This window comes from Coenobita brevimanus, chromosome 80, assembly GCF_032717465.1.
Source record: "Coenobita brevimanus isolate Jiangsu-jjx chromosome 80, ASM3271746v2, whole genome shotgun sequence".
NCBI lineage: Eukaryota > Metazoa > Arthropoda > Malacostraca > Decapoda > Coenobitidae > Coenobita > Coenobita brevimanus.
Genome location: NC_137033.1, coordinates 19,159,592 through 19,186,017, shown reverse-complemented (window position 1 = coordinate 19,186,017; position 26,426 = coordinate 19,159,592). Strand labels below are relative to the sequence as shown.

Genomic DNA, 26,426 nt, shown 5'->3' with positions numbered 1-26,426 from the left:
ATCCATCTCACATGCACACATGTATTCCACCTTCATTTTCATCCACGTCATCAGTCCAGCCACACTACCATCCCTCTAACGCTTACCTACTCTCCATCACCTTCACTTTCATCCTTCTAACCTCAACATTCATCTTCGCTTTCATTCACTTTCCTCCCTTGCGTCCATATACCCCACATCCACACACTCTCTTCACCCTCGTCATCAGCAACTTCTCATCCATCCTCACTTTCTCCACCACACATCCTTATATTCATCCATTCCTCATCCATTCACCCACTACACCCTCATTTTCATCCACACAAACACCCAGCTTTCTTCCATTTCATCCCATCTTCTCCACCTCACATGCTCATATTCATCTATTTTACATTTATTCACTCACTCTATTTTCACTTTCATCCACTCCGCCCTTACTCTCTCCACTTCACATACTAGCATCCACTCCCCCTCTCACTATCATCCACACAATAACTCCAACGTCACACTGTTCCACTCCACCTCGACTTTTTCACATCATCACATTCCTCCACTCCACCCCCATTCTCCACACCTCACATTCTTCCATTCCACATCCACTCACCCACTCATTCTCATACACACACACACACACACACACACACACACACACACACACACACACACACACACACTCTCCATCTTCACCACCATCCGCTTCATCCCTACTTTCTCCCCTACTTAGCAGCCACGTAAGGGTTGTTCTGCACTAAGGATTGGCTAAATTACACGTACATACCCTGGCAATTATCCCCATACAGCGTGTAATAGGCTACTCTGTATTTATGTACCCTGTGTTGAGAAAGCGTGTCTCTTTGTGTGTGCTCCAGTGGCTTCACGCACTCTCACGCTCTCTTAGCATCACTATTATTAAAACTAACATGTGATACTGTCATTCCCAGACTCTAATTGCTCGTGTAGTATTTAACACTCCCAGGATCCTAGATACGTATTCTCTAACCATAATCTAGAATGAAAAACCTAACCTAATCTAACCTAGCCCTAGGAAACTAACCTAACCAAGCCTAAGTCTTCCTTTGAAACAGATAGTGCCCAAATCAATTACAGCAAAGAAATAAACAACACCTCCTCCAGACACCACAAGACGGGAGAGAGAAGTAGAAAGATTTGGCGAGGTGAAGAAGAGTGCGTGAAGATGTAAACAGGCCTCTTTATTTTTACTTGTAATTCTTAGATGCAATTACCCTGCATCCCATTTCACAGAGTGTTGTCAGCAGTGATAGAGGAAGGTCAGTCGTATTTTATCATTACAAGGCTATAGCCCAGGGTTCTTTCTCTTTACACACACACACACACACACACACACACACACACACACACACACACACACACACATACAAACGTTTTTTACTCCATGTGTGTGGAGGGGGACGGATTTCCCTGCTTGTTTTTCTGTGCTCTTTCAGGTGGATGTCACCGGACCCCTGACACAGTTAATCCCTAGTGGCCATAACAGCGCTGACAAACGAAACAATGGTCGACACAGACCGCCCCCCACAACACCTACCCCCCTGCTTCCGTCTCCCCACCCTCACACACACACACACACACACACACACACACACACACACACACACACACACACACACACGTATAGGCTGCATTAGGACAAGGCAGTGTTACTCTTATCATCATCATCATCATCATCATCACCCTAACTCATTTTACCGCTCATGCAAGGGACGCTAGGTTAACAAAAACAAAAACAGGAAAAACACAGAAACACAGCTTTCAATACAGTGGCCAGTGAAATGGGTCACACATGCTCTCACTCAACATTCAGGTCTTTGAAATTCACGGCTCCACCCCATAGACCTAACGATCCACACACAATTGACCGTTCCTCCAACTTACACGTTAAAAAGGTGGTGTAGCCCTGTCATTTTTATTTTTCCTCCTTTTTTTTTTCCTTTCCACACACACTTCAACCATCCATTTCAATCATCTCACTGTTCTTTTCATTCTCATTATCCATAGCTCGCTTGATAACACATTAAATTGCCTTCATTTTGCCGTATTCTTCCACTTTTTGCTTACCTTTCACGTCAACTCTTACTCTCAGATTCACTCATATACATCGTTCACCACGATTAAGGGAGGCTTTTTTAAAACACACTGGAATCGTTTGGCAGTGACCAGAAAAAAGACGTCATCTGATTGAAAGGGTTAATCTGAGTATTGGAAGCAGGGAAAGAATAAATTGGTAACGTTTTTACTATATAAATATATATATATATATATATATATATATATATATATATATATATATATATATATATATATATATATATATATATATATATATATACGAATTTATATGAAACAAAGAAGGGGTGAGAAAAGGATCCATACGTCCAGTGATAGGTTAGGCCAGTATACTGTTGCCCTGTGTGCTTCGTGTGATAATGATGACAGATGTGTGTGTGTGTGTGTGTGTGTGTGTGTGTGTGTGTGTGTGTGTGTGTTGGGGAGGGTAACTGACTACCAAGCTCTCACAGCGTCACCAGTACAGTTAGTTATCCTAGTTACCTTCACAATCACCGTATTCTCACAGCCATCATACCATCAATACCACCCAGTTCACTGCAGCACACCTTTCCTCATGAATACTCAAATATTGCTTTACAGTCTTTAGTACGATGATCTATCCTAGGCAGAAAATAATTGTCTAAAGGTACCAAGAATGAGAGAGAGAGAGAGAGAGAGAGAGAGAGAGAGACGTTGCACTCTCACTCCCAAGCCCCCTCCCTCACCTTCACACACTCCCACACCCAACACTCATCTTTTTCACACCCATCACTCCACACCCATCTTTCACAATATCCTTCATCTCACACCCATCTTCAACACTTCCCCCCAAACACACACACTCACCGTTGCAATCCCCCATCCTCACACACTCACTGCTACACCCCCCCCCCCGGCCCACATACTCTAGTGCACACACACTCGAACATCTCTCCATACACACACACACACACACACACACACACACACACACACACACACACATCTCCCTCACATATACACTTCCACCCCCGTCCCCCTTTCACAAACACACTCCCATCCCCATCCCCATCCCATACACACACACTCCCACCCCACCTCCCTCCCTCACCCACACTCCCAGACACCCAGCAATAAGGGCTTTCCTCTGAGTGCAGCCTTGATAATGACAACTGAGCCATGGCTGTGAAGGTGAGGCATTTTCTGACACTTTACGTATCGATCATTCACTCTAACTTGACCGAGATTTTCCCTTTCGTAGAGTTTATTTACCGCAGCACAGTGTCACAATAGGATGGTGCTCCGGCCTTGCATCCTTCCCACATCACTTATTCGTGACTGTCATCTTTATTATTCATTTTTACAGCTCAGCATTCAAGATGAAGAGATGGCAATTTCAAGCCTAGTTAATGTGAACAGACCATAGATCCTTAAAGAAGCCCACGTTCTTGGGATTTTAACCATGAAACGCTGTTGTTTTAAAAAGCAAAATATATAATCTCGGCGAACAGAACTGATGGTGTGTGTGTGTGTGTGTGTGTGTGTGTGTGTGTGTGTGTGTGTGTGTGTGTGTGTGTGTGTGTGTGTGTGTGTGTGTGTGTGGAATGAGGCCGTTAAAAAGATCAAGGACCTCGTTAACAGGCTTCCCGCATTGTACAGGATCATTAGTAAGTGCTTAGTCACTTAGGCATTAAATACGCGTTGAATAGAAAGACAGACAGACAGATAGACAGACAGATAAATAGACAGACAGACATAGATAGATATACTGACAAATAAACATAGATGGATAGAGATAACATTATCATAGTTTCTTCCTTTTTATGTTAGTTACTGATACTCCAGTGATCTCTACATAAAATGAGTCGAAATAGAACAGGATTACAATGAAGGGATGGGAGGGGAGGGAGGTTGTGCAGTGACCCTCTCATCACCAACACTGTCACTCCATCAGCTTGATTCTGCCGTTCTCCCCCCGACGGTGTAAACAGCAGACGCGGTAATGAAAACAATACTCTTATTTGTGTGTGTGTGTGTGTGTGTGTGTGTGTGTGTGTGTGTGTGTGTGTGTGTGTGTGTGTGTGTGTGTGTGTGTGTGTGTGTGTGTGTGTGTGTGTGTGTGTGTGTGTGTGTGTGTGTGTGTGTGTGTGTGTGTGTGTGTGTGTTTTACAATGCGGACACTTTCTCCAGGCAAAAGGGGATGCACTGGTGATGGAAGGGTGTGTGTGTGTGATCTGACTATTTACTTATTTACTTTATCGTTTTTAGGGACAACAAGTGTACATTTTCCTTATTCGCCAGACCTTGTTCTTCCTATAATAATAAAACTAACGGGATTCTGATGAAACTAGGATACCAGTATGTTCTTCCAGGACGAACGAGGGAAATGAGATGTTCTGCACTGTTTCTTTTGGCCTTCCTGAAGATAACTCTTTATGACAGAGAATTTGATCCTATATTCATTTACAAAGTCCTTCTCCTTTTCCCTTTCATGTGTGCGTGCGTGTGTGTAATTCACCGGGTCGGTCAGGATCACTTGATGGTCGTGATCGTCAGCTTTTACCCTCCCGGAAGGGAGCTGAGAGCTCATATAGTCCGATCTAAGGGCAAGGCTGTGACCTTCACACACGCACACACCTGTCCCCTTGCTCAAGGGGGACAGTAACCACCCACTTCGTCAGTGAAACTTTTCGCAACCTGAGCGAGGCGCGAACTCCCGTCTACCAGATGGCAAGCGAGAACGCTACCACTGCGCCAGCGAGTGTGTGTGTGTGTGTGTGTGTGTGTGTGTGTGTGTGTGTGTGTGTGTGTGTGTGTGTGTGTGTGTGTGTGTGTGTGTGTGTGTGTTTATCATAATGGCAATGCTTGTGCGCCAAATATACATCAGCGGTATGAACTGATAGTGTGCAGATATACGCTAACATGTGAGTGGACATCCTACCATTCCTCATTGCTAACGAACCGCTGCAGCTGAGTTCGAATCTTCACTAGAGGCACCGCAAATCAAAGGACGAATGCGATGACCACTCAGCCACCGTGGTTCAACTAATAACATAAGCAGCACGGGCTGACTCGCAGATCACTACTTACCAAATCACTGAAGTGACGCTTGCAGTTGGGTTAACATTTTCCTTGTAAAACGATGATGACGACGACTACTACTACTACTACTACTACTACTACTACCACTACCACTACTATTACTACTATTACTACTACTAATAATAATAATAACAATAATAATAATAAAAATAGGAAAAATTTGAGTATTTGAAAGGTTACTCAAGATACTTTGTGATCACTATAATATCTCTCATCTGGATAAACTAATTTAGTACGTCCATGAAAAGCAAAATAATGAATCAAAACGTATAGGCCGTCATGAATAGACAAACTACAGACTTGTTGGAGGGAGGACTACCAGATTATGTCAACTGATTGAAAAAGTTCATTAAAATATGTTTAGAGTAAGCAAACTGAACTTGCTTAAATTAATTAAGTATTGTGAGGAATGCCTCTTTCAAAACGTATATGAAGAACAGGCAAACAGAACTTGCCTATCGTAAAAGGTGATGAGATGAATAGCACCTGCAAAAAGTGTAGGTTATCAGGGGGAAGCAAACAGAACTTGACTAAACAAAAAGGATGCTGGAGGGAATAGCACTTGCAAAGCGTGTACCAAGAGAAGGCAAACAGAATTTACCTAAAGTAATGACGTGTTGACGGGACCAGTACCACTCGAGTCCAGTGGGGTGAGGTCGAGGACAGCAGCCATACACACTCCCTCTCACACCTGCCAGTCAGCACAAACTGAGCGCCATCCGATTCCGAAGACCCAGCCATGCACGCCACCTTGCCGCTCCTGCACTTGACATGTACACTCACTCTCCCTACGCTCTCATACCTCTCTAAAACTTATTCGCTGCCATTGAGAGGATTATATCATCCTAAGTGTGGGTATAACTCTTCTCTTTGAAAATTCTCGGCACTTGATAAACAGCACTTTACCGTACCCATCCTGCTAACGAAGCCGGTAAGGATGGTATCAAAAATTTGAATTAGCTTCTCACGGAACCCATTCTGTGGCTGAAAAACGTTTGGGTAATGCTCCTCTGGCTAATGCCGGATGATCATACTTAGCCGAATAAAACTCTTACCAGTGAAGACGACGAGGCTAACATCTCAGTCTTTCAGTGTTTGAGACAGGAGACAATTACATGGACAGGGGAAAATTCAGCATAGGAATTAACTAGCAGAAAATTACTGTATATGAACATCATCATCATCATCATCGTCCCAAAACATCGGCATGATCCAGAAACAGGAACAGGAAAACTGCAAAAGTAGAAGAAATACCAACAAAATACTCGGTGAATTGGAGCCACACGTCCATACCCCTGTCTTGCAAGCATTCAGAAATTCTCAGCACTACCTCACAGAATGTGCTCCACAGTGATTGTGGGATGGTGATCATTACGTCAGCTCTTAAGGTTAAAAAGTAGTACAACCCTTGGTATGTGAATATCCACTCATACTTCAGTCAATCCATTTCAATCCATCATTTCTTTTCCTTCCTTAACTTCCACACGTTGTTTTATTCTCATACTTTCCATACGGCAGTCATTCATCTTCGTCTTACCTCCTATGCCTTCCCCTACCCTCAGTTTCAGTTCACTCATTTATACACTTTTCACTATCCTGTTCATATTCATTCTTTCAATGTAGCCATACCATCACACCACTCTCTTTTACTCTTTGATCAATAGACTCTCTGACACCACGTCTGCAGATCTCATCTTCTCTCAGTCTATGCAGTCCGCATACATTCCTTATCAGCCCCATTTCTAGGAATCTCTCTCTCTCTCTCTCTCTCTCTCTCTCTCTCTCTCTCTCTCTCTCTCTCTCTCTCTCTCTCTCTCTCTCTCTCTCTCTCTCTCTCTCTCGAAGTCCTTTTATTCTGTCTCCCACTCCTTGGTTGACCCATAAGTAATGTGGTGGCCCCAGGCAAAGTTACTTTTAGTCTCAACGTTCAGGGTGAGGGTAGCCACATACACGCACAAGTAGTTTTATATAAGCAATAAACCCCAACCAACCCTATGATGTAAACCTTCAGGGACAACATTCAGTTGACGCACCTTATTCACAAGACCACCAGGCGCCTACTTGGTTGTGTGGTTACCATCTAATGCTATGGTTTCCTGGGCTATAAGAAACCATGTGGCTTGACACTCGTGTAGTCACTTCAAGGCAGTTTGTTTTACATCAATAAGTGGATGGCGGACGCTGCCATGCACCTATAAAATTCTTCATCATTTGCTAAATTCATCGCTCTTCATCCCTTTAGTTTCACACATTCATTCCATCTTTGCACCCCTATTCAGTGATTCCCACTTTCACATGATTAAAGATATTCTGAATTCCAAAATTTTTTCCGATCGTTTTAAATTTCCAAATGCCTTAATCCTGGAGGGGTGGCCACAAACAAATCATTTCCCCGTCAACCTATCTTCCATTATTACACTGCATCCCCCCTCCCCCAAACTCTTCTTCAATAGACCTCTCCGTCCGTAGTCGTACTGTACCTCCACATCATCCTTGGTCTCCCCCTCTCCCTCACCTCACTCTTAGTTAATCTCTTTTTCCATTCTAGCCATTTGACCAAATATTTTTCTATCTATCTATCTATCTATTGCCAGACGCCTCAATCCCGTTTGGGGTGGCCACAAACAAATCGCCTCCAAGTCGCCCTGTCCCCCGCCATTTCACTGCCCTGCTCCCAACTCACACCCCCCTCTCTCATATACCTCTCCACCCCATCCCTCCATCTCATCCTCGGCCTCCCCCTCCCTCTTCCCCCCTCCACCTCACTCACATACACTCTCTTCATCAGTCTTTCACCCTCCATCCTCTCCACATGGCCAAACCACCTCAGTGTGTTCCTCATAACGCTTCCTATCACATCCACATCACACAACGCTCCTTTATATCCTCATTCGTCAGCCTGTCTCTCCATGTGACTCCACAGGCTCCTCTTAAATAACTCATTTCCACTGCTCTCACTCTTGACTTGTGTCCTTCCAACAACGTCCAAGCTTCACTTCCATACGTTAGAGTTGGTATCACAATACTGTCATGTAGTAACTTTTTCACTTCCATGCTCTCTTCCCTGTTTCTTATCACTGCTTTCAAAGAACCAGCAACCTTTCTTCCCTGCTGTACCCTTTCAAGCACTACACCCTCCAAACCTCCATCCTTACTCATCACACTACCCAAGTACTTAAATGTACTCACATTTTCCAATTCCGCACCATCCAACCTCGCTGTACATTCACTGACTTCACCTCTCTCAAAGACCATCACTTTACTCTTCCCTACATTCACCTTTAGATTCCGTTTCTTACACACTCTCCCAAACTCATCCACCAAGCCTTGCAGCTCCCCTTCGTCTTCACTCAACAACACAGTATCATCTGCAAACAACAGTGCAGGGAGTTCCAAACACTATCCTCTCTCACCAGGGCCACTCCAACATCCACTACCCTACCTTGTACCTCTTTTATTACCCCATCCATGTACAAATTGAACAACCATGGAGACATGACACATCCCTGTTTCAACCCAACTTTCAAAGAGAAAAATTCACTTAGTTCACCATCCACACGCACTGCAGCCTTCGCACCATCGTACATACTCTTCACAGCATTCAACAACTTCCCATCTACTCCATATATTCTTAACACTTTCCACAATCCTTGTCTATCCACCCTGTCATATGCTTTCTCCAAATCCTTGAAAGCCGCATACAACTTCTTTCCCTTCTCTAGAAACTTTTCCACTAAATGATCTACACAACCTCTTCCCTTCCTAAAGCCTCCCTGTTCTACTCAGTTTTAATAACGTTTTAACGTTTAACTCTCACTGCATCCTATTTGTCTTAAAATCTTTTATCTGTCGTCCGGACCTTCTTCCATTTCTCTTCAACTGCCCTTTCTACTTCTGTATCACACCATGCCAATCCTTTCTTAGGGCAGGCTATTACATTTTAGCGGTCATAATAAGCCATTCTTAAGGCCATATCTCGTCAGTCACGAAACTCCCTAAAGCTTCTTAGATTATTTTCAGCATCTGGTACTGATGTTCTTTGGAGCTAGTGGAAAGGGAGGTGCTGGAGAGAGACACCAATATAACTGCTTGGTTAGACAATGTCCCACAACAAATTCCCCCAAAAGGTGGTGGATTGCAGGTGCAAGGCAAATTTGGCCTGCCGTCCATTGGATGCATGTTTTCATAAGCTTGGGTCCACAACAACAACAAATACCTTTTCAGTCCAGTTTATTTCTATCGTCATAGCCTATTATTTTGTATAACTTAAGACAGACTTCTAGTGGCAAAGGGGTTAATGATGTCTGCATCTCACTCCTCTAACGAGAACCTCTGAAGCTAAATGAAATCTTTTGGTAGCAACAATAAATTTTAAAAATGTTGACTGACTGAATGGATTACGAGCAAATCACCATCAACACATACCTGTACCAGGACCCACCCATGACCTGCACTTCCTTACTGGTATCCTTTCTTGATCGTTTCACATTTTTTCAAAATTTTTCATTTATTCCTATTGTGTTATTACCTCTCTGCTTCCTTCTCTATTACCTCCTACTCCCTGAGGTGTCAGTTTTAACATTTGTTGCTGCAACAGTTTCCATTCATTCCTCCATTAGACTTTCGTTTCCTTGACAATAATCTAGCTATGCTTTTCACCCTCTTACCGTTGGGACAAGTCTAGTAATGTACTCAAGTTACCACCTAACAATTTTATTAACTCAGACAACTCGTATAAATCTGACGGTAATTAGCTGTGTTGCATCAAGACATTTACTTTGCTTTCGTAGTCACATACTGAAATTTACATTTTTCATTTCTTTGCTTATTCTTTCCCTTGTACAGTACAGTTCACTGTACTGACTGTGGAGGCTTCGTTAACATGCGAATAATTGAGAGGATCATTTCTCTGGACAATGATTTCTGCTTTAAAGCATCTTTCTCTCTCTATCCTTACCCCATCTTTCAGGTTAGAACTGGTTACATGATAGGTGACAAGCTGATGTACAAATGTCATGGATGATGGTCATCTGTCATCAGTTTATATGGTTTTCTATTATCTCTTCCCTAGGTAGTCAAATTTAGCATACCTTCATAGTCCACTGTATGTTTTTAATGTCATTCTAACCTCATCACCATTGCAAGATAATGTACCATATGCAGATACAAACAATTTAAGGATGAGGTGCTAGAAAGTCTCATTAGCCCTCAAGAATGTGGATCAAAATAAAATGTAGGTACACTATTGGTTGCTTCTTATACTGTTTTTCTTGTGCCTTTTATTCAGTTGAGTACATTCGGGAGCCAGTTTGTACTCAACTTCAAATCCTATCCCTGGCTAGAGGGAAGCCATAACCCACAATTCACATCAAAAAATGATCTGTTAGTTAATTTTCAGGTGGTACAGTGAACCTTTGCTCACCACAGTAGGAAGTTTGGACTGATGATGTTATCTCACAGCCTACTGTAGAAAAGCTTTGAACAAGCAACAGCAAGCTCTAGTTTGATGCGAGACCCATGCTATGATATTCATTCAACCTAGGATAGGGACTGAGGGTGAGTAACAATAATTCCTAAATGTATAAGATATTCAGCTATGAACCTGCAACAAAAAGGTTAATGATAGTATATGCTGCCTGATAAATCTTTAATGTTTCCACATAGTAGGAGTGGATAGTAAGCTTTTATTATAATTACTGCTGCATATACAAGTACGACCTTCGAGCTGGCGGCGGTGTGGCAGCCGCTCGTCACCGTGTAGGTGTTGACCAAGGGTAGGGCAGCTTGGGAGGGGGGAGGGGGTAGGAGAAAAGGGGAAAGGAGTTACTCAACTCAAGACAGTATGATGCCTTCTAGTGATTTCACTTGCATACAATGAGGGAAACACAAGACTGCAAACGTGAGTGTATGAAGCCCGGGTGCGGGGTAAACCAGTGACAAGCCGACTACAAGCAGTCATGAGAAGCTGCTGGCATGGGTGGGCACATAGGGCCACCTGGTCCACCCAGGCCAGCAGCTGTGAAGTGGGCAGGCACAGCAGGGGGCCATGAGCACTACACGGCAGCCTGCTTACACCACCGCCCCCACACCGCACACCCGAGCCAGGCCAACGGTGGAGGCGGCAGGTGCACCCACACAGGGACCAAGTCCTCTTCAGTCAAAAGTTGGTGGACTCAAACCACCACCAATATCCTACCAAGTTTATGAGGCCACCTTCAATGTCATTATGACTACCAATAATCCTTACATGGGCAAGCAACAAAACATCATAACCATGTCAACACGAGTGACACCACAGCAATTGCATATGAGGTTGCCTTTAAATCTTTGAAAACATTAACAGTTATCATACTGTACATCACTCAATTTTAAAGTGGCACTTTAAAATATTTTTCATGACCTAAAATATGGGTACATACTCATACAGGTACCATCCATGTAATTCTTTATACTGTATTATGAATGAAGCAATTTCACTGAGTTTAAATGTTACCCAAACCACAAAGACTACAATAAAAAGCATGTAATCCAATATTTTTTTTTTGTTTTGTTTTGAGGCAAGCAGATCTGTAAAGGATGAAATAGTGAACAACATGAGGAGGCAGACCACTGCTACTGCCACCACTGCTGCTACCTCGCAGGACCAGTAAGCTGCTGGTACATCTGGCTTCAGCAATCACTTGCCTGGCATCTATCATGTTCTTGTATCTGCTGCCACTTTCCCTTACTGGCAGAGATTTACATCTGCTGGTTCATGTCACCCCACCACAGCTGTAAAATGGAAGACTTTGACTATGCAGCCATAATATATTATTACCAAAACAAAAGCAATATTATAAATATAATAAAGGTAAAAACAAAATTATGTGAATGTCATTACCAAATTCTTTATTATATTTTCTGTCAACATAAGTGATAAAATAATTTATAATGATTCTGAGCATATATAATATACCTGACAGTCTTACTTAAACTGCAGGAGCATAACAAACTAAAAATAAAAATAAATACACAGTTATGTCAAATCAGACACTGGGCACTGCTAGCTAGTACTGCATGCTTCACTGAGATCACTCATCAAAATACATAATGTATATATTACTCGTAACTAAATTATATATTGGAATCTAACAAACACTATAAATAATTTTAATAAGGCATTTCCAAATTTTTTTCAATTAAAGGAAAATTAAAAATCATTGTAACTAATTTACTCATCACACTGGGAAGAAAGAGCCACAACATGGGTCTGTAACTTGTAAACCTGTTTCAAGCTCCACCTTCCTGTTACTAGACACCTACAATATTGTTAGTAACATGATGTGGGGAATGGAGTTTTAATATATAGTATCCCCATCAGACCTGAGGGCTCTGTTCTTAAAATAAGAAATTCAAGTAATATTTTCAAGCTGCTTGAAGGTCTGAAAAGCATACTTCTAGTACATGGACAAAAATCAATTATTTCCTAAAAAACACCAAAAGCAAATACTTGGTGTTGACTTAAATACTGTACTATAACATTTTCTTTATAAATTTTATATTTATCTGTGATTAAAACATTACTAACCCTACACCCTATGGGAAGCTCTAAATTTTGTTTTTACTATCACTGTAAGATTTCCTTCAGCACGAGAGATTTTTAAAACTGAGGTGGTTATAACTTAAATAATCCCTTCAATACGATGGGCCTTTCTAGAGTTCAATAAAACCATCTGGAGATAGCTCTACACTATATATCATGGTGAAAGGGTTAACACCAAACAGGAGAAATCCAAAAAAAAAAAAAAAAAATCTAATTAGAAAAAGTTCTTTTTACTTACTTGACCATACTGATTTATATCCAGATCACTGTAGTTTGCTGAGAGATAGTTGCCCTGGTTTGCTGGGAGACTATGCTCCAGGGTAGGTGCTTGCATGATGTCTGGCAGCTGCATGGTGGACCACAACATGTCAGTGTTGTTCACCACACCAACTCCTCCCAGACTACCAGCCACCCCAGCTCCAACTACTCCAGCTCCTCCACGCTCAGATGATCTCTTCTGAGCACGTTCAGTTCCTATAGGCTGTAATTTTACATGGCGTTCTTCTGGCAACTGAGCTATGCCTCCAGTATTGGCTGAGGAAGCTGTTTGTGTGGGAGAGGCTGGATTTGAAGAGTGGGGTGATGTAAGGGGAGATGTTCCATCTTGTGTGACTCCAGTGTTTCTGAAGGCCACACTCCCTCCAACTGTTGTGGGAATGGCAGCCAAGGGTGGTGGATTGCGAGACATCAGGCCACTCATCATTTCATTGAACCCACTGGGGAATGAGAGTGATCCATCCAACCCTGTAGGGAACTGGCCAATCCCTCCAAACCCTGACCCCAACGATGGTGTGACAGTTGGTGCTCCATTCTGAAAAGCTGCTAGTTGTGACCGAGGTGGAAATGTGGGTGGCACAAACGCTCCCGATCGACTAGTAAAGTCTGGAGCATTGGGATTCAGGTTGCTCTGTATCTGAGGGGTGGCAGAAATAGGCAAGTTGTTGCTGAAGACTGGATGAGGGTTAGTTTGTGGTGTTGTAAATCTAGGGCCATTCATCATTCCAGCTAGTGCAAATGATGATAGCTGTTGTTGCTGTGGATGTTGATGTTGATGATGTTGCTGTGGATGTTGATGCTGATGTGGCTGCTGTTGCTGATGTGGTTGCTGCTGGTGCTGAGGCTTCTGTTGATGGAACGTACCCATGGGAAGATCAAGAGGTGGTGGTGGTGGTTTACGATATGGCTGACCCGGTGCTAAATTAACCAACTCAGAGTGGTCTGGAGGTGGGATGGAACCACGGGGAATTGATGACACAGGACCTCCTGGGGCTAGGCTAGCTATTGAGTAAGGTTGCTGGGTTATGTTCATTCCAGGCTGTGATAAGGGGCCCCTTGTAGGTGGTAATGGAGCTCCAGGTCCCACTGAGACAGGACCAGGTTGAGGGAGCCTTCCCAAAGATGACAACACCGGAGGAGGAGTACGTGAGGGGCCAGACAGAAGGTTAAAAGGAGCTGCTACAGCACCAATCTCCAGGGATGCTCGTGGAATAGGGGGTGGAGTGGCCGTTTGGCGAGTCAGCGGAGGTGCAATAGGCCTCATAGACGGAGAAGCTACAGGAGTTCCAGGAGCACTACGAGCCATGCTGGTGGCTCCGGTGGACTGATGGGGACCAGACATAGGCATGGCAACAGGAACACTGCCAGGTGGACTACCAGAGGCAACAGAGGCAATGTGACTACTGGCTGTCACAGTAGATGTTGTTCCCCTATAACCTGGAGCACGAGTAGCATCAACCATTGGCGGCTGCTCTACTGCTTCTATGAAATTGTTTGAAGAGTTATGTGGTAACTGCTGCTGACCTGGCTGATGGCTCTGAGGTGGCATCTTGCTAGTGCCATTAGGTACTAATCCTGAGGCAGCAACGGCAGCAAAGTTCACTTGTTTTTCTTTAGCACCCCACATGACTTCATGGGTTACTTGGCTGAGGCGATTGTTAAAAATAGAATACTGCTGACTTACGATTCCATTGTTGTTAGTCTCTGGAACATTCTTCTCTTCATTTACACTCTCAGAGTTGTTAATAACGCTATTTGCTAATCCTTGGTGAGCAGCTGGTTTAGGTGATGCAACTAAGGGTGGTGTCGCACTTTTGGCTGTATTTTTTGGATCAGCTAATTTTGCAGCAAAAGTCTGAGGTGCCTCAGTTGCAACCGCTGCTACACTATTGTGAGCATTACTTAAAGTTTTCCCAGCAGCAGATGCAGGAGGAACAGGTTTCTTTTCTCCTGGGAACAGCTGGCGAACAGCAGGACTCTTAGCAATATTAGAGGAACTGGGTGGACCAGCAGTGGATAGGGGACGCCCTTGAGCTAAGGATCGCTTGGGTGATGAAACAGCACTTGACCAAGCAGTTGTAGTACTGCCAGACTTTGCAACAGACATACTGATTGTAGATGATGTAACAGTAGCCATACTAATTCCAATGGTACTGGCCGGTCGTAAGCCCTTACTGCTGGCCTGTGCTGATTCCAGGCTAATCTTAGATGGTTTGGGCGCAACTTTGGTGACTGATTTAGGTAGTAATTCTGAAAGATCTTTGTCAGGGTCCTTAACTAAAGCAGAAATAAGGTTCTGAGCCTGTCGAGTAGCCTCTGTTGAGCCCTTAATACTAATCATCCTGTCACCTTGGCTCTTTCCCTGTTTTTCCACTTCAATATGAGCTCCTGATACTTCACGAATAGTATTAATATTACAGCCACCTCGTCCAATTACTCTGCTTATTGCACTATTGGGAACTGCCACCTTCTTTGCTTTTCGACTGACTTCCTTCCACCCTTCTTCTCTTCGGGTCCCTTTCTTAGGACTTGTTCCTAATCCAGGAGCAGACTTGGCATTAGGGCTAAGGGACGGTGCACTGAGAGTGGTTGAAGCACTGCCAACAAGACCTGGAATTGGAGTAACATAATGATCAACTTCTCCAAACGTATCAAGAGCATTTACACGTGAGGAATCGCCTGAACCACCCTTTTTGTTGTGGGCAGGCTTAACATTATCAAAATGGAAAATATCAAGTTCATTCATAACCCCACTGGCTTTATTCTCTTCCTCCTTCTTCTTCTTAGTCTTGGAGGCTGAGCTGTTTGAGGCACTAGTTTGTGGCTGGGAAGTACTGGCACTGGATGACTTATTTTTAACATCATTGCTCTCAGTAACAGGAACTGGAGATGGAGTTCCATTTGCTTTCTGATTAGCAGGATTTGAATCTTTTGCAGAATTCTCCTTCCTCTTCTTCTTTGTTCTCTTTCCTTGCTTATCCTTTTCTTCTGTTACCTTTGTTTCTGATGTTGCACTGGTCTGGCTATTTGAATCTATCCCACTATCACCATCCTTTTCCTCCGGTGCAATATGATCTACGGCTCGCTGCAAAGCATTGGCTTCATTCTTCTCTCTTTTACTTTGCTCTTCACGACTTTCATGGCCTTCATTACTTCTATTATCAAACTCATCATCATCATAATTGTCACTGGCATCATCATTCCTCTTTACTTCTTCCAGACGTCTCTTCTCTTCTCTTTTCTCTTGCTTTTTAGCCTTTTTCTTTAGTCTCCGCCGAGATGCTGCAGCCTTCTTTGACTCTTCTCTGGTCCGCTCTTGCTCTAATTCCTCTAGCAAAATTGAGGCATTCTTGTTTGCTTCTAGGGCTTGTTTGTCCTTGGCAGCACGGATTACTTCTAAACAATTGGTGCATTTGGTAATAAGCTCCTTATCACCCAAAGTTGCAATATACCGCTGCAGCTCCTGGTCTGATGGGAATTGGGAGACATTGCGTACCATGTATTTAACAACCTTGTAGTGTCCCCGTTTGAAGGCAGCCATGAGGCAGGACACCCTACGGTTGTCCTCAGAATCTATGTCTGCTGCTGCACTGTACAGAAGTTGTACAACTTCTAGGTGACCTCCATTGGCAGCCAACCACAAAGGAGAGTTGCCCTTCTTATTTTTTACTTCAACTAGAGCCCCTCTGTAACAAAAATACGATACCGTAAGCAATTACAGGAAAGAAATTTCTAGCTATGGAACAATGATCCTACAAATATAATCATCATGAATATTAGCAACATATCATGTTAAAATTCAGGATAACATACCTCTGAATAAGAAGTTCAACAAATTTATAGTGTCCTTTGTCCGCTGCAATGGTCAGCGCTGTGTCTCGTGAAGACGGGACAGGTGGGGCATTGACATCTGCTCCTTTGTCTAGCAGCACTCGGCCTACTTCCACATAACCTCCACTGGCTGCTTCCATCAGAGGTGTCAACCCAGTCTGCCAAAGGGACATTGAAATGATGCTACATCCATACATATCATAATAACTGTGACCACACTGTATAGAGAATGGGTTTCATATACGGTACCGTATTTTCTACCTCATAAAATCACTGTAATCATTGTACAAAGTTGAGGATGAAGGTCCACTGAAGATTTCACCTCACCTATTTTTCACTTTCTGATTATTAATATTCCCAAGGTGAGCGAGACTTTGTTTTTCTAACTTTAAATTATTCTCTGACATGATGCATCAGGAAGGAGTGACTGACATATCCAAAGTATGAAGCAGATGCAGTGCAATCATAAGTAAACTTTGCCTTTAACTGTACATGCTGTATAAAGATTGGGATTATATACATTTTAAAGCCTCCAGTCCAACCAATTTTCTCTCTTCCACAATCACCATCTCTGTGTATGTGTATTAAGGGGGGTGGGAGAATAGTAACCAAAAACATGATTCACCTTTCTTTCTCCAAAATTATCAAAGCACCCCTGTGTGTAAATATGAATTAAGGGGGGGGGGGGGGAATCAGGGGGAAGAAAAGAAACTGGATTAATTTTCCACTGTACCAACCTAATGACAGGTTGCCTGCAGCCTACAAACATACTGGTAACTTTAGATTCTCCATCAGAATACATATGACTGAGACAAGCAAAAACTCTATCTACAGTATCTACAGCCAGACACCTCAAATCCCAGAAGGGGTGAACATGACTAAATTGCCTCCATGTCACCCTGTCCTTTGCCAGCAAGATGCCCTCCTTTCAACTTGCACCACCCTCATTCATATACCTCTCCACCTCATTCCCAGTCCCTCCTCCTTTCCCCACCCCTCTTCCACCTCACTCACATACATTCTCCTAGTCAATCTGCCTTTGTCCATTCTCCCAAGAATGTTAAACCATCTTAGTTTACTTCTAACGCTTTCCAGGACATACATATCAACACCTCAATGCTCCCAAACTTCGTCACCAGTCTCTCTCTCTCTCTCTCTCTCTCTCACACACACACACACACACACACACACACACACACACACACACACACACACAAACACACACACACACACACACACACACACACACACACACACACACACACACACACACTCTCTCTCTCTCCACATAATTCCTCTCATGCAATTCATTTGTATTCATGTTCTTCTAAAAAAGTTTAAGCTTCATTATCATGCATTATGATAGATCAACACTACCATGATACCAACTTTACCTCCATACTCACCTCCCTATTCCTTAGCACAGCCCTCAATGTACCTGCAATTTTCCTTCCTTGCTGTACCAATTCTCACACTTCATCCTCTAAACTCCCATCCTTGCTCACCCCCTTCCTAATATCTGAAGGCCCTACAACAATGAAACAAATTAGGGGCTACCTTGTTCACTGACAACATACACACTCCGTCACACCCACCTCAGGTGAGTGACAAAGCAATGTTGGTGTACTCTTAGAGGACGTGATCTTACAAGAGGCTACTATAAATAACATACAAAGATCTGCGACGTTATACTATATTCCTATATACCTATGCACAATGCTCCCTAAAATTATCTTTATTTTCCCCATCCTTACAGCTTTAAACAGTGCATGAAATCTGAAACATTCTTCATTAGCTTCTGCTAATGTTTAAGGCTGCAATACTGCATAATGGCAACAATATGTAGCATGATGTACAGTGCACATTCACAAACATCTGCCTTACCATCACAAAGAGCACCAAAGTGAATGCTGAAACCACCGATCATCAAAGATACGGATACTTTTTTCTGACTACTGTACATTACTAACACTTGACATAAACATAACTTTAATGAATCTTGCACCTGGCAATATCTCTTTCATCCCATGCCTTTCAAATCATAGGCCTAGCTGGTTCAGATATCCTGTGTGAAATCAAGAAATGTTTCTGAACAGTATTCACCAGTCTGATAATTCTAACTTAAATTCTGAAGTATGCTACAAATTCCATCCTTCCATCCATCATCTAATCCTATGTTTTCCCATGAGGAGCACAGGAACCCGGGGCTAGGCAAGTTGGTCCTGACAATTAAGATGAGAGTGATCAGCCTCACTCATCCCTGAGTGGCATTACGTGAGCAATAAACCCCAATCTACCCTTTGATATAAACCTACACAGGCTCAATCCGATTGGAGCACCTGAATTACATACTAAACCACCAGGCACAATAATTTGGTTATATGGGTACCACTCAGCATAGTAAATGGTGTCCTGGTGTACAGGAAACCATCTGGCTTGTCACTCAGTGTAGAGTCACCCACAGGCAGAAGGAAGAGGAAGGAATGAAGGAAAGAAGGGCAGAAAAGGGAGTGTAAAGTCACCCGAAGGCAGAAGGATGAGGAAAGAATGAAGGACAGAAAGACAGAAGAGGAAGGATGGAAGAGAGGAAAGGGCAGACACCCAAAGCAGCACTACATCAAGTGAGTGGATGGTGAGTGCACCCACCTACAAATTAAAATTGGTTTTATTACAAGAAAAATAAATACATGCAATGATGAGAAGCATATTTCAGCAACTATAACAATCTAAAGACAATAACATGCAAATCATGCTGTAGCTAACTAACAACATGGAATATCTGGGTCTAACATTCTTCCTCATCTAACATATCCGTTGAAGGTTGCCGAGACTTTCGTTCAGTGTACTTTCTACCACTGTACACACCTATTTCATGGATATAACATTAATTTCAAGACTTTTAAATTAGGTAATGATAGTTTAATAATTCTTTAAGAGAACAGGATGCGGAAGAGAAGTGTCTGAGAGAGTGAGAGCGGAATGTGAGGAAAAAGTAGCCTGGAGGTGAATCTGTCATGGCCATCCTGTCTGGGGTTCCCAGAAGAGAGTAAGGAGAACATGAGAAAAACACACAAAATGTTTTGCTGAGGGAGTGACACCTCAAGACAGGCAAGCACTCTGATATCAAGGATAATATAGTTGGGGGAATGACAGTAAAAACCAGTGACTGCTGACTAAAGCATATACCCATATAATACATGAACTAAAGTTTGCTATTTCACACATTAAAATTTTCAGGTATATACACAAGCAATGAGCAATTTAGACAAACAGAACAAAGAAAACCTAATAACAAAAAACACATTTCCATGAAGGAGTCATAAGAAACTTACAACTTTAAAAAATATATCTATCTACTGTACACTCTGGGCTCTGAACTTTCTATACACATATTTTTCCTCTTTCTTCAATCACAAAGCCAAGGAATGGTAAACCTACCTTAGCACGATGTTCCACATTAGCTTTACGATCTAAGAGGAGAGACACAACTTCATGTCGGCCCTGAAAACAAGCCAAGGTGAGTGCTGTGTTGCGATTCGTTTCAATCTGAGCATTGATGTCTGAACCCATATCCAGCAAGAGTTTGACTGCCGCTACATGCCCATTCATAGCAGCCAGCATAAGAGGCGAGATGCCCAGCTTGGAACCAGTGCGTGAGTTGATTTCAGCACCATTGTCAAGGAGTAGCTTGATGATGTTAACAAAACCTCCTGATGCAGCCAAGGAGAGTGGAGTATAGTCAGAAACATTTCTGTGTTCTTTGTTTGAGCCTCGCTGCAGTAAGATTTCTACCACCTGGAAAGATTAAGCAAAGACAAGTTAAAGTACCAGTACCAGTATGTGATTAGGGAACGTGAGTAATTTAACGGAACTATTGTACTTGTGTAATAGATTAACAATGGCTATTGAGCAAAGTCAAGTTAATGTACCAGTACCGGTATGTGATTAGGGAACATGAGTAATTTAACGGAACTATTGTACTTGTGTAATAGATTAACAATGGCTTTCAAAATCTGCCTTCCATTTTAGTTTATCATTAAGTAGAATTAAGCTGACTTAACACAAAAAGTCCTTAGTAATAAATAAAGAAATAATTAATTAATTAAATAAAATGCATTGTAACAATGTGAAACTGGCACCCACCTCATATCTGCCACCTGAGCATGCAAGGGAAAGAGGTGTGTCCTTGGTGCGCTCAGACTGAGCCTCAATATGTGCGCCGGTGTTGAGCAGTGTTTCTACAACTTTGGCATGGCCTGCAGTAGCTGCTAGAATTAAAGGAGTGAAGCCCTTCTTGTCTCGGTGTTCTGAAATACATACCAGGTATAAATAAAAAGTTAGCAACTGCCAACCAATGAAAGAAAGATACCTACGGTATCTATGGATTTGGAAACTGTAGCTATATGACAAAAAATGAAGATGACAAACCCTTGAACAGTTGATGTTGCACTCCAACAATATTATTCTGCTGTGGTTATTGAGAGAGAGAAGGTGACACCCAGGGTGATGTTACAATGAATGGAGAGAGACTGGAATTGGTGAGAGAGTTCATGTGCCTGTGTACAGTGATAGAAAAGAGAGGAAAATGTGCAAAAGATGCGGAAAGTAGAGTGACGCAAGGAAGCAAAGTAGCTGGTGCAATGAAGGCCTTGATAAGAAACAGCAGCTTGAGTGTTGCAGCTGCACAAGGATTATACATGAAGGAGCGTTAGTGCCAAATTTAACGTATGGATGTGAGACTATGGTGTGGCATGATAACAAAAAGTCAAGAATGAAAGCAGTGGAGATGGGACTGCTGAGGAAGTTACGGAATGTATGTGGAGTACAGAGTGTGGATAGGACATGAAATAATGTGATTCGTGAAAGATGTGGAGTGAGGAAGTCTGTGGTAACCAGAATCGAAGACAGTGTACTTGAGATGGTATGGTCATGTGGAGAGAATGGATTACAATAGAGTGCTCAAGAAAGTATATCTGAGCGAATCTGAAGGAGGGAGGATGCGATGTCGCCCATGAAGACAGTGGAGGGATATGGTGGATGAATGTGTGAGAAAGAGAGGTTTGGAAGTTGGTGAGGCTAGGGGACTGACAAGAGATTCAGCTGGCTGGATGAATATTGTGAGGAGAAGTGCATGACCAGGGATCTGGCACCCCTTTTTAACATGCCAGCAACTGGACTGACTCTATCAGATACATTTATGTGAAGCTACAGAATGTGGTGAATGTTTTTGGCATATCAGATAGAGCCAGAATTCCGGGGGCTTGCATGGAGAGTGAATGGAACCATGGCCCATTGGACTGGGCAAATTTAGGCTGTCTGGACGTTGCTACTCCTCACCCAGCCCTGGGTGGGAATGGAGGTCCAAATGATGATGGAAAATAAGCTATCAAAGATCTAACAGCTATCTTATTTCAGCCTCTGCCAGCTGATTATAAAAATCATTCTCCTATGGCCACTATCAGACAATTTACTAAGCTAAGTATGCATAGCAGTCATCCACTTAAACACAAAATTCATTGAAGTACTAAAGGAGCTTACCAATGTTGGCCCCTCGTGTGAGGAGGAGTTGTACTAGCTCCTCGTGTCCCCCAGCACAGGCCAAGGTTAGTGCAGTGTCATGGTTGGAGTCGGTCTCAATATCCACATCAACCAAATGCGAGGGAATGGCCGTTGGGTAGTGGCAAACTCCTGCTGGTCCAATCCCCGCAGATCCATTGTAGGGCACACTGCCATCACCACTCATGTATGGGACACCAACTGACACTGGTACACCAATTCCCAGCTGACCACCACCCACCTGAAATCATATTCAATAAAATTACTTATAAACAGTAGTGTGAACAAATAAAAATACCGAGATCTCAAATGTGGTCACCATGAAGAAAGGAAATGGCATTTGTAATGAATATGAAAAAACAAGATACTGGCACAGAACACTGAAAGGTACAGCAGGATATGGCACAGGACTGATTAAGCTGGATGGACGGACTACGGCAGAGTCTTGGCAGAGCTGATATAGCATCAACAAAAATAGCTATGATAATATCCACAATTACGCAATACTGTTTATTAATGTCACTATTCTAATGTGTAACAAGTACATTACCTGAGCAGCAGGTGTGGTTATCATATCAGGTACCGGTAGCTGGTCATTCAAGTTCTTGGCTGGAGCTGCAGCTACCATTAGTCCTGAGTCATTCACATGCAAGGCTTGCCCAAATGTTGTTACTGGGCCATTTGTGAGAGGGAGAGTGCCAGATGGTGCCACCATTGTTGAGTTGAAAGGTGACATAGTGTGTGTATTTGCATACACCACACCTTGAGCTGAAGGATCCAAGGACAAACCAGCAGTACCAGCTTGATGGTGAGTAGTACTGCCATCCTGAACAACTGCACCATCACCACTCACTGCAACCCCTAGATGACTATCACGTTCTGGCTTCACTGCACAGCCTCGAAGTTGCTTCTTCTTGTTCTTTGATGACTGAGTGACGGCAGTTTGATGGGGGACTTGCTGGCCAGCAGGGAGATTGGCAGGGGTAGAGTGAAGCAAGGTACCCAGAGGTGGTCCCCTCTGCTGGCCTCCAGTCTCCCCTGCAGTCACTCCCAACTGGGGAGAGTTTAGTAAAAACTTCTTTACCTGGGACTTGCTGGAGTGAGCAGCCCCCGTCCCAGCTGTGGTGCTGCTCGTGTTGCTGCTGCTGCTCGACGACACTCCAGAGGAACCAATGACTTGCAACTGCTGTGCCACTACTGTTGCAGCAGCAGCAGCAGTCTGGCTGGTGACTGGCTGACTAGCCACTGCCTGCCCCATCCCAATAGCATTTAAGTGACCATACTGCACTGGCACAGTACCAGTCCCAACTTGAAAAGGTGTAAACTGTAAGTGAGAGGAAACAAGGGTGGTGGGCACAAACTGCAACCCTGCACCCGAGGCTGGCCCTAACCCCGTTGAAAGTTGCAGTGGAGCCCCCAAAGATGTCAATGGGACTACCTCAGCTCCATTATCAATTTCCCGACCTGTCCCTTCAACATCTGCTTTGCCTAGAACTGCTCCATTATGAATTTCTTCGTTAGGCAAAAGACCAGGACAATCACACTCTGAAGGAACACTTCGTTTCTTATCCAACTTGCCTCGTGACACAGTTGTTTCACCCTTGCTCTTGTTTTGGCAATTCTGATCATGAGAAGCTTCTACAAGTAGGGGAGGTGGGAGGGGAGGTGGTGGAGGAGGAAGGCATTGTGATGTACCACTTGCAGGATGCAGCACCCCAGGTGGAGGGGGAGGAGGGAGGGAGGCTACAGTTCCACCAGGAACAAGCAGTGGTTGAGAAGTTAGACCACTGGCAGGGCAACTGTAAGACCCATCAACTCCATGGCTTAGCTGCACTGTTTGTAGCTGAAGCTGTTGCACTGCCTGACTGCGCATCATCTGCTGTTGAGCACCATGCTGTTGTGAGACTGGTTGTTGCTTCTGTTGTTGCTGAAGCTGGAGTTTCTTTTTATCAGCTTTCTTAGAGGGTATCATTTTGGGTCTTTCCGAGACAGGAATATTTCCAGTGGCTGGTCCAGAGGATAAAATACTGTGTGTTGGGAGGGAAGGAGGTGATGCTGGAGTAAGGTAGACCGATGAAGCAGGGTAAGCAGCAGCTGCTTCTTGAGGGCAGGACCCACCAGGCAACATGGATGATGGTACTTGCGCTCCCTCTGCTGGAAGGGAAATAGGTAGTTGTGTTGGTGAGGCACCTCCCCCATACAGAGGTCCTACTGGGGGTAACTCAGACATGACTACACCATGAGACAAACTTGCCCATCCAGCTCCTGGAAGAAACCCCGTTTGAGTTTCCACAGTGTGAGTAGCTATGGGTACATGGCTGTGTAGGGATGCAGGAGGGTAGACAAGAGGAGCTGCCAGGGAGGTGCCTCCTGCACTGATGCTACTACTAGCAGTGCTGCTAGCACTGCTGCTGGTAAGGGTGGTGATGGAAGGACCACTATTGTTGCACAGGCTCCCAGCCAAAGAGTTGCCTCCACTTGTGCTGATGCCAGTGCTGTTGTTGCTGCTTCTGGGGGTGTCATAATTTCCACTATAAATAACTTTGCCCTGGAGTTCCCTTTCAACCCTCTGTAATTCTTCCAAAATTTGCTGCTTTTGTAGAATTTGTTCCTCTCTGTTTTGATGAGGCTGCTCAGCCTTCCTAACCAAGTTATCAACATACTGATCTAGACGGTCACAGGGTCTCAGCTTGGCACTAGCCTCATCAGCAGTGTTACCAGGTGGTGGGGAGGTGGGAGATGTTGGTGTCAACAACTGATAATCACTACTGCTCGCACTGCTGCATCCAACCAATTTGCTCTGAAATACAAAATCATAAAACCATATAAAATCTTTGCTAATGAAAGTACAAAGTTATCAAGATAAATATGTAAATACCATAAAACTTTGCATTCTGATACCTGCTGGACTTTGCACATGATTCCTATATGGGGTGTTTCCTTGTCACATACACCAACGTAAAAGGTACTCGCTAATTTCACGAAGATCACTCTTATCTTAATGTCAGGACCAACTTGCCTAGCCCCAGGCTCCTACGCTCCTTATGGGGCAACGTATGATTGGATGATAGATGGATGTATGAATACTCAGAAAACAATAATAGGTAGTATGACCTGCAACATGATCAATTTACATCTCCCATCAATCTTCATTTTTTATCAGCTGTTACTGAGTAACCCTGTTCTGTCTAGCAAACCATCAACCGCAGGCAAGCAACTGCCTCTGCAGAGCATCCCTTGCAATGAACCGATAAAATTTCTAAGCATTATCTCTCACTAGGCAATAAGTACCTCAACTGCAGTATTAGTCTGTTACAGTATTAATCTTAATTACAGTATTAACTTCCTGTAACAACAATAATGAAGATATTAACACTCAGCACCACATGCACCAATATAGTTTTTTTTTTTTTTTTTTTTTTTTTTTTGCAATGTACCAGCAAACTTTTGCCTCAGGTTTAGAAATATCAGTGGTATTTTCTTATCATTCTCAAAAAAGTGTCTGAGAATTTAACCCATACCATCCCAGGCATTTTTGCAATTTTATACCCACCCAATCCTGGACCAAAAATAGGAAAAAAAATTTCTGCATTAAAAAAAAAAAAAAAAAAAAAAAAAAAAAAGTACAGTAATCCCGCATATTTCGCGGTAGTTACGTTCTTGTAACCCCCGCGAAAAGTCAATTCCGCGAATACTCTATTAACAATTGAAAACTTGCACTTGTGTCCACCATGCTGCCCATCACACAGTCCATGTCCATACTGATTGCGAGACAATTCGCCGTCAGACAATTCCCCGTCAAAACATGGACGATTCCCCTTCAGAACAATTCGCACCCTGGACGATTCCCCGCCATTCTATAAATATACAGTACTAATCAATACTTTCATCAATATACTTATTATTAATTAATCAATACTTTAATAACTATATTTCAGGGGGATCCAGCAAAGTCTATGTTCAGTAGCGTAGGTTCTGGATATTATTTATTAGTTGCACCTTTAGTCAATAATTAACTTGTTTCTTCCTCGCT

At 43.2% G+C, this 26,426-nt stretch overlaps 2 protein-coding genes across 4 annotated transcripts in view; both read right to left on the bottom strand.

The window, feature by feature from the left end:
- Positions 1-5,889, bottom strand: part of LOC145409196 (A disintegrin and metalloproteinase with thrombospondin motifs adt-1-like) — a 39,203-nt gene extending 33,314 nt beyond the window's left edge. Inside the window, exon 1 of the mRNA XM_080279688.1 lies at positions 5,782-5,889. Within this exon, the coding sequence (XP_080135814.1) occupies positions 5,782-5,889 (108 nt within the window). The remainder of the gene's footprint in view (positions 1-5,781) is intronic.
- A 5,890-nt stretch (positions 5,890-11,779) lies between these two features.
- Positions 11,780-26,426, bottom strand: part of mask (multiple ankyrin repeats single KH domain) — a 60,331-nt gene continuing 45,684 nt past the window's right edge. For all 3 annotated transcript variants that reach the window (XM_080279658.1, XM_080279659.1, XM_080279660.1), the window contains 7 exons: positions 22,944-25,193; positions 22,376-22,634; positions 20,981-21,144; positions 20,276-20,632; positions 16,820-16,995; positions 12,969-16,692; positions 11,780-11,919 (listed from right to left, as the gene is read on the bottom strand). In XM_080279658.1, the coding sequence (XP_080135784.1) occupies positions 11,887-11,919; positions 12,969-16,692; positions 16,820-16,995; positions 20,276-20,632; positions 20,981-21,144; positions 22,376-22,634; positions 22,944-25,193 (6,963 nt within the window). In that variant the 3' untranslated portion in view covers positions 11,780-11,886. The remainder of the gene's footprint in view (positions 11,920-12,968; positions 16,693-16,819; positions 16,996-20,275; positions 20,633-20,980; positions 21,145-22,375; positions 22,635-22,943; positions 25,194-26,426) is intronic.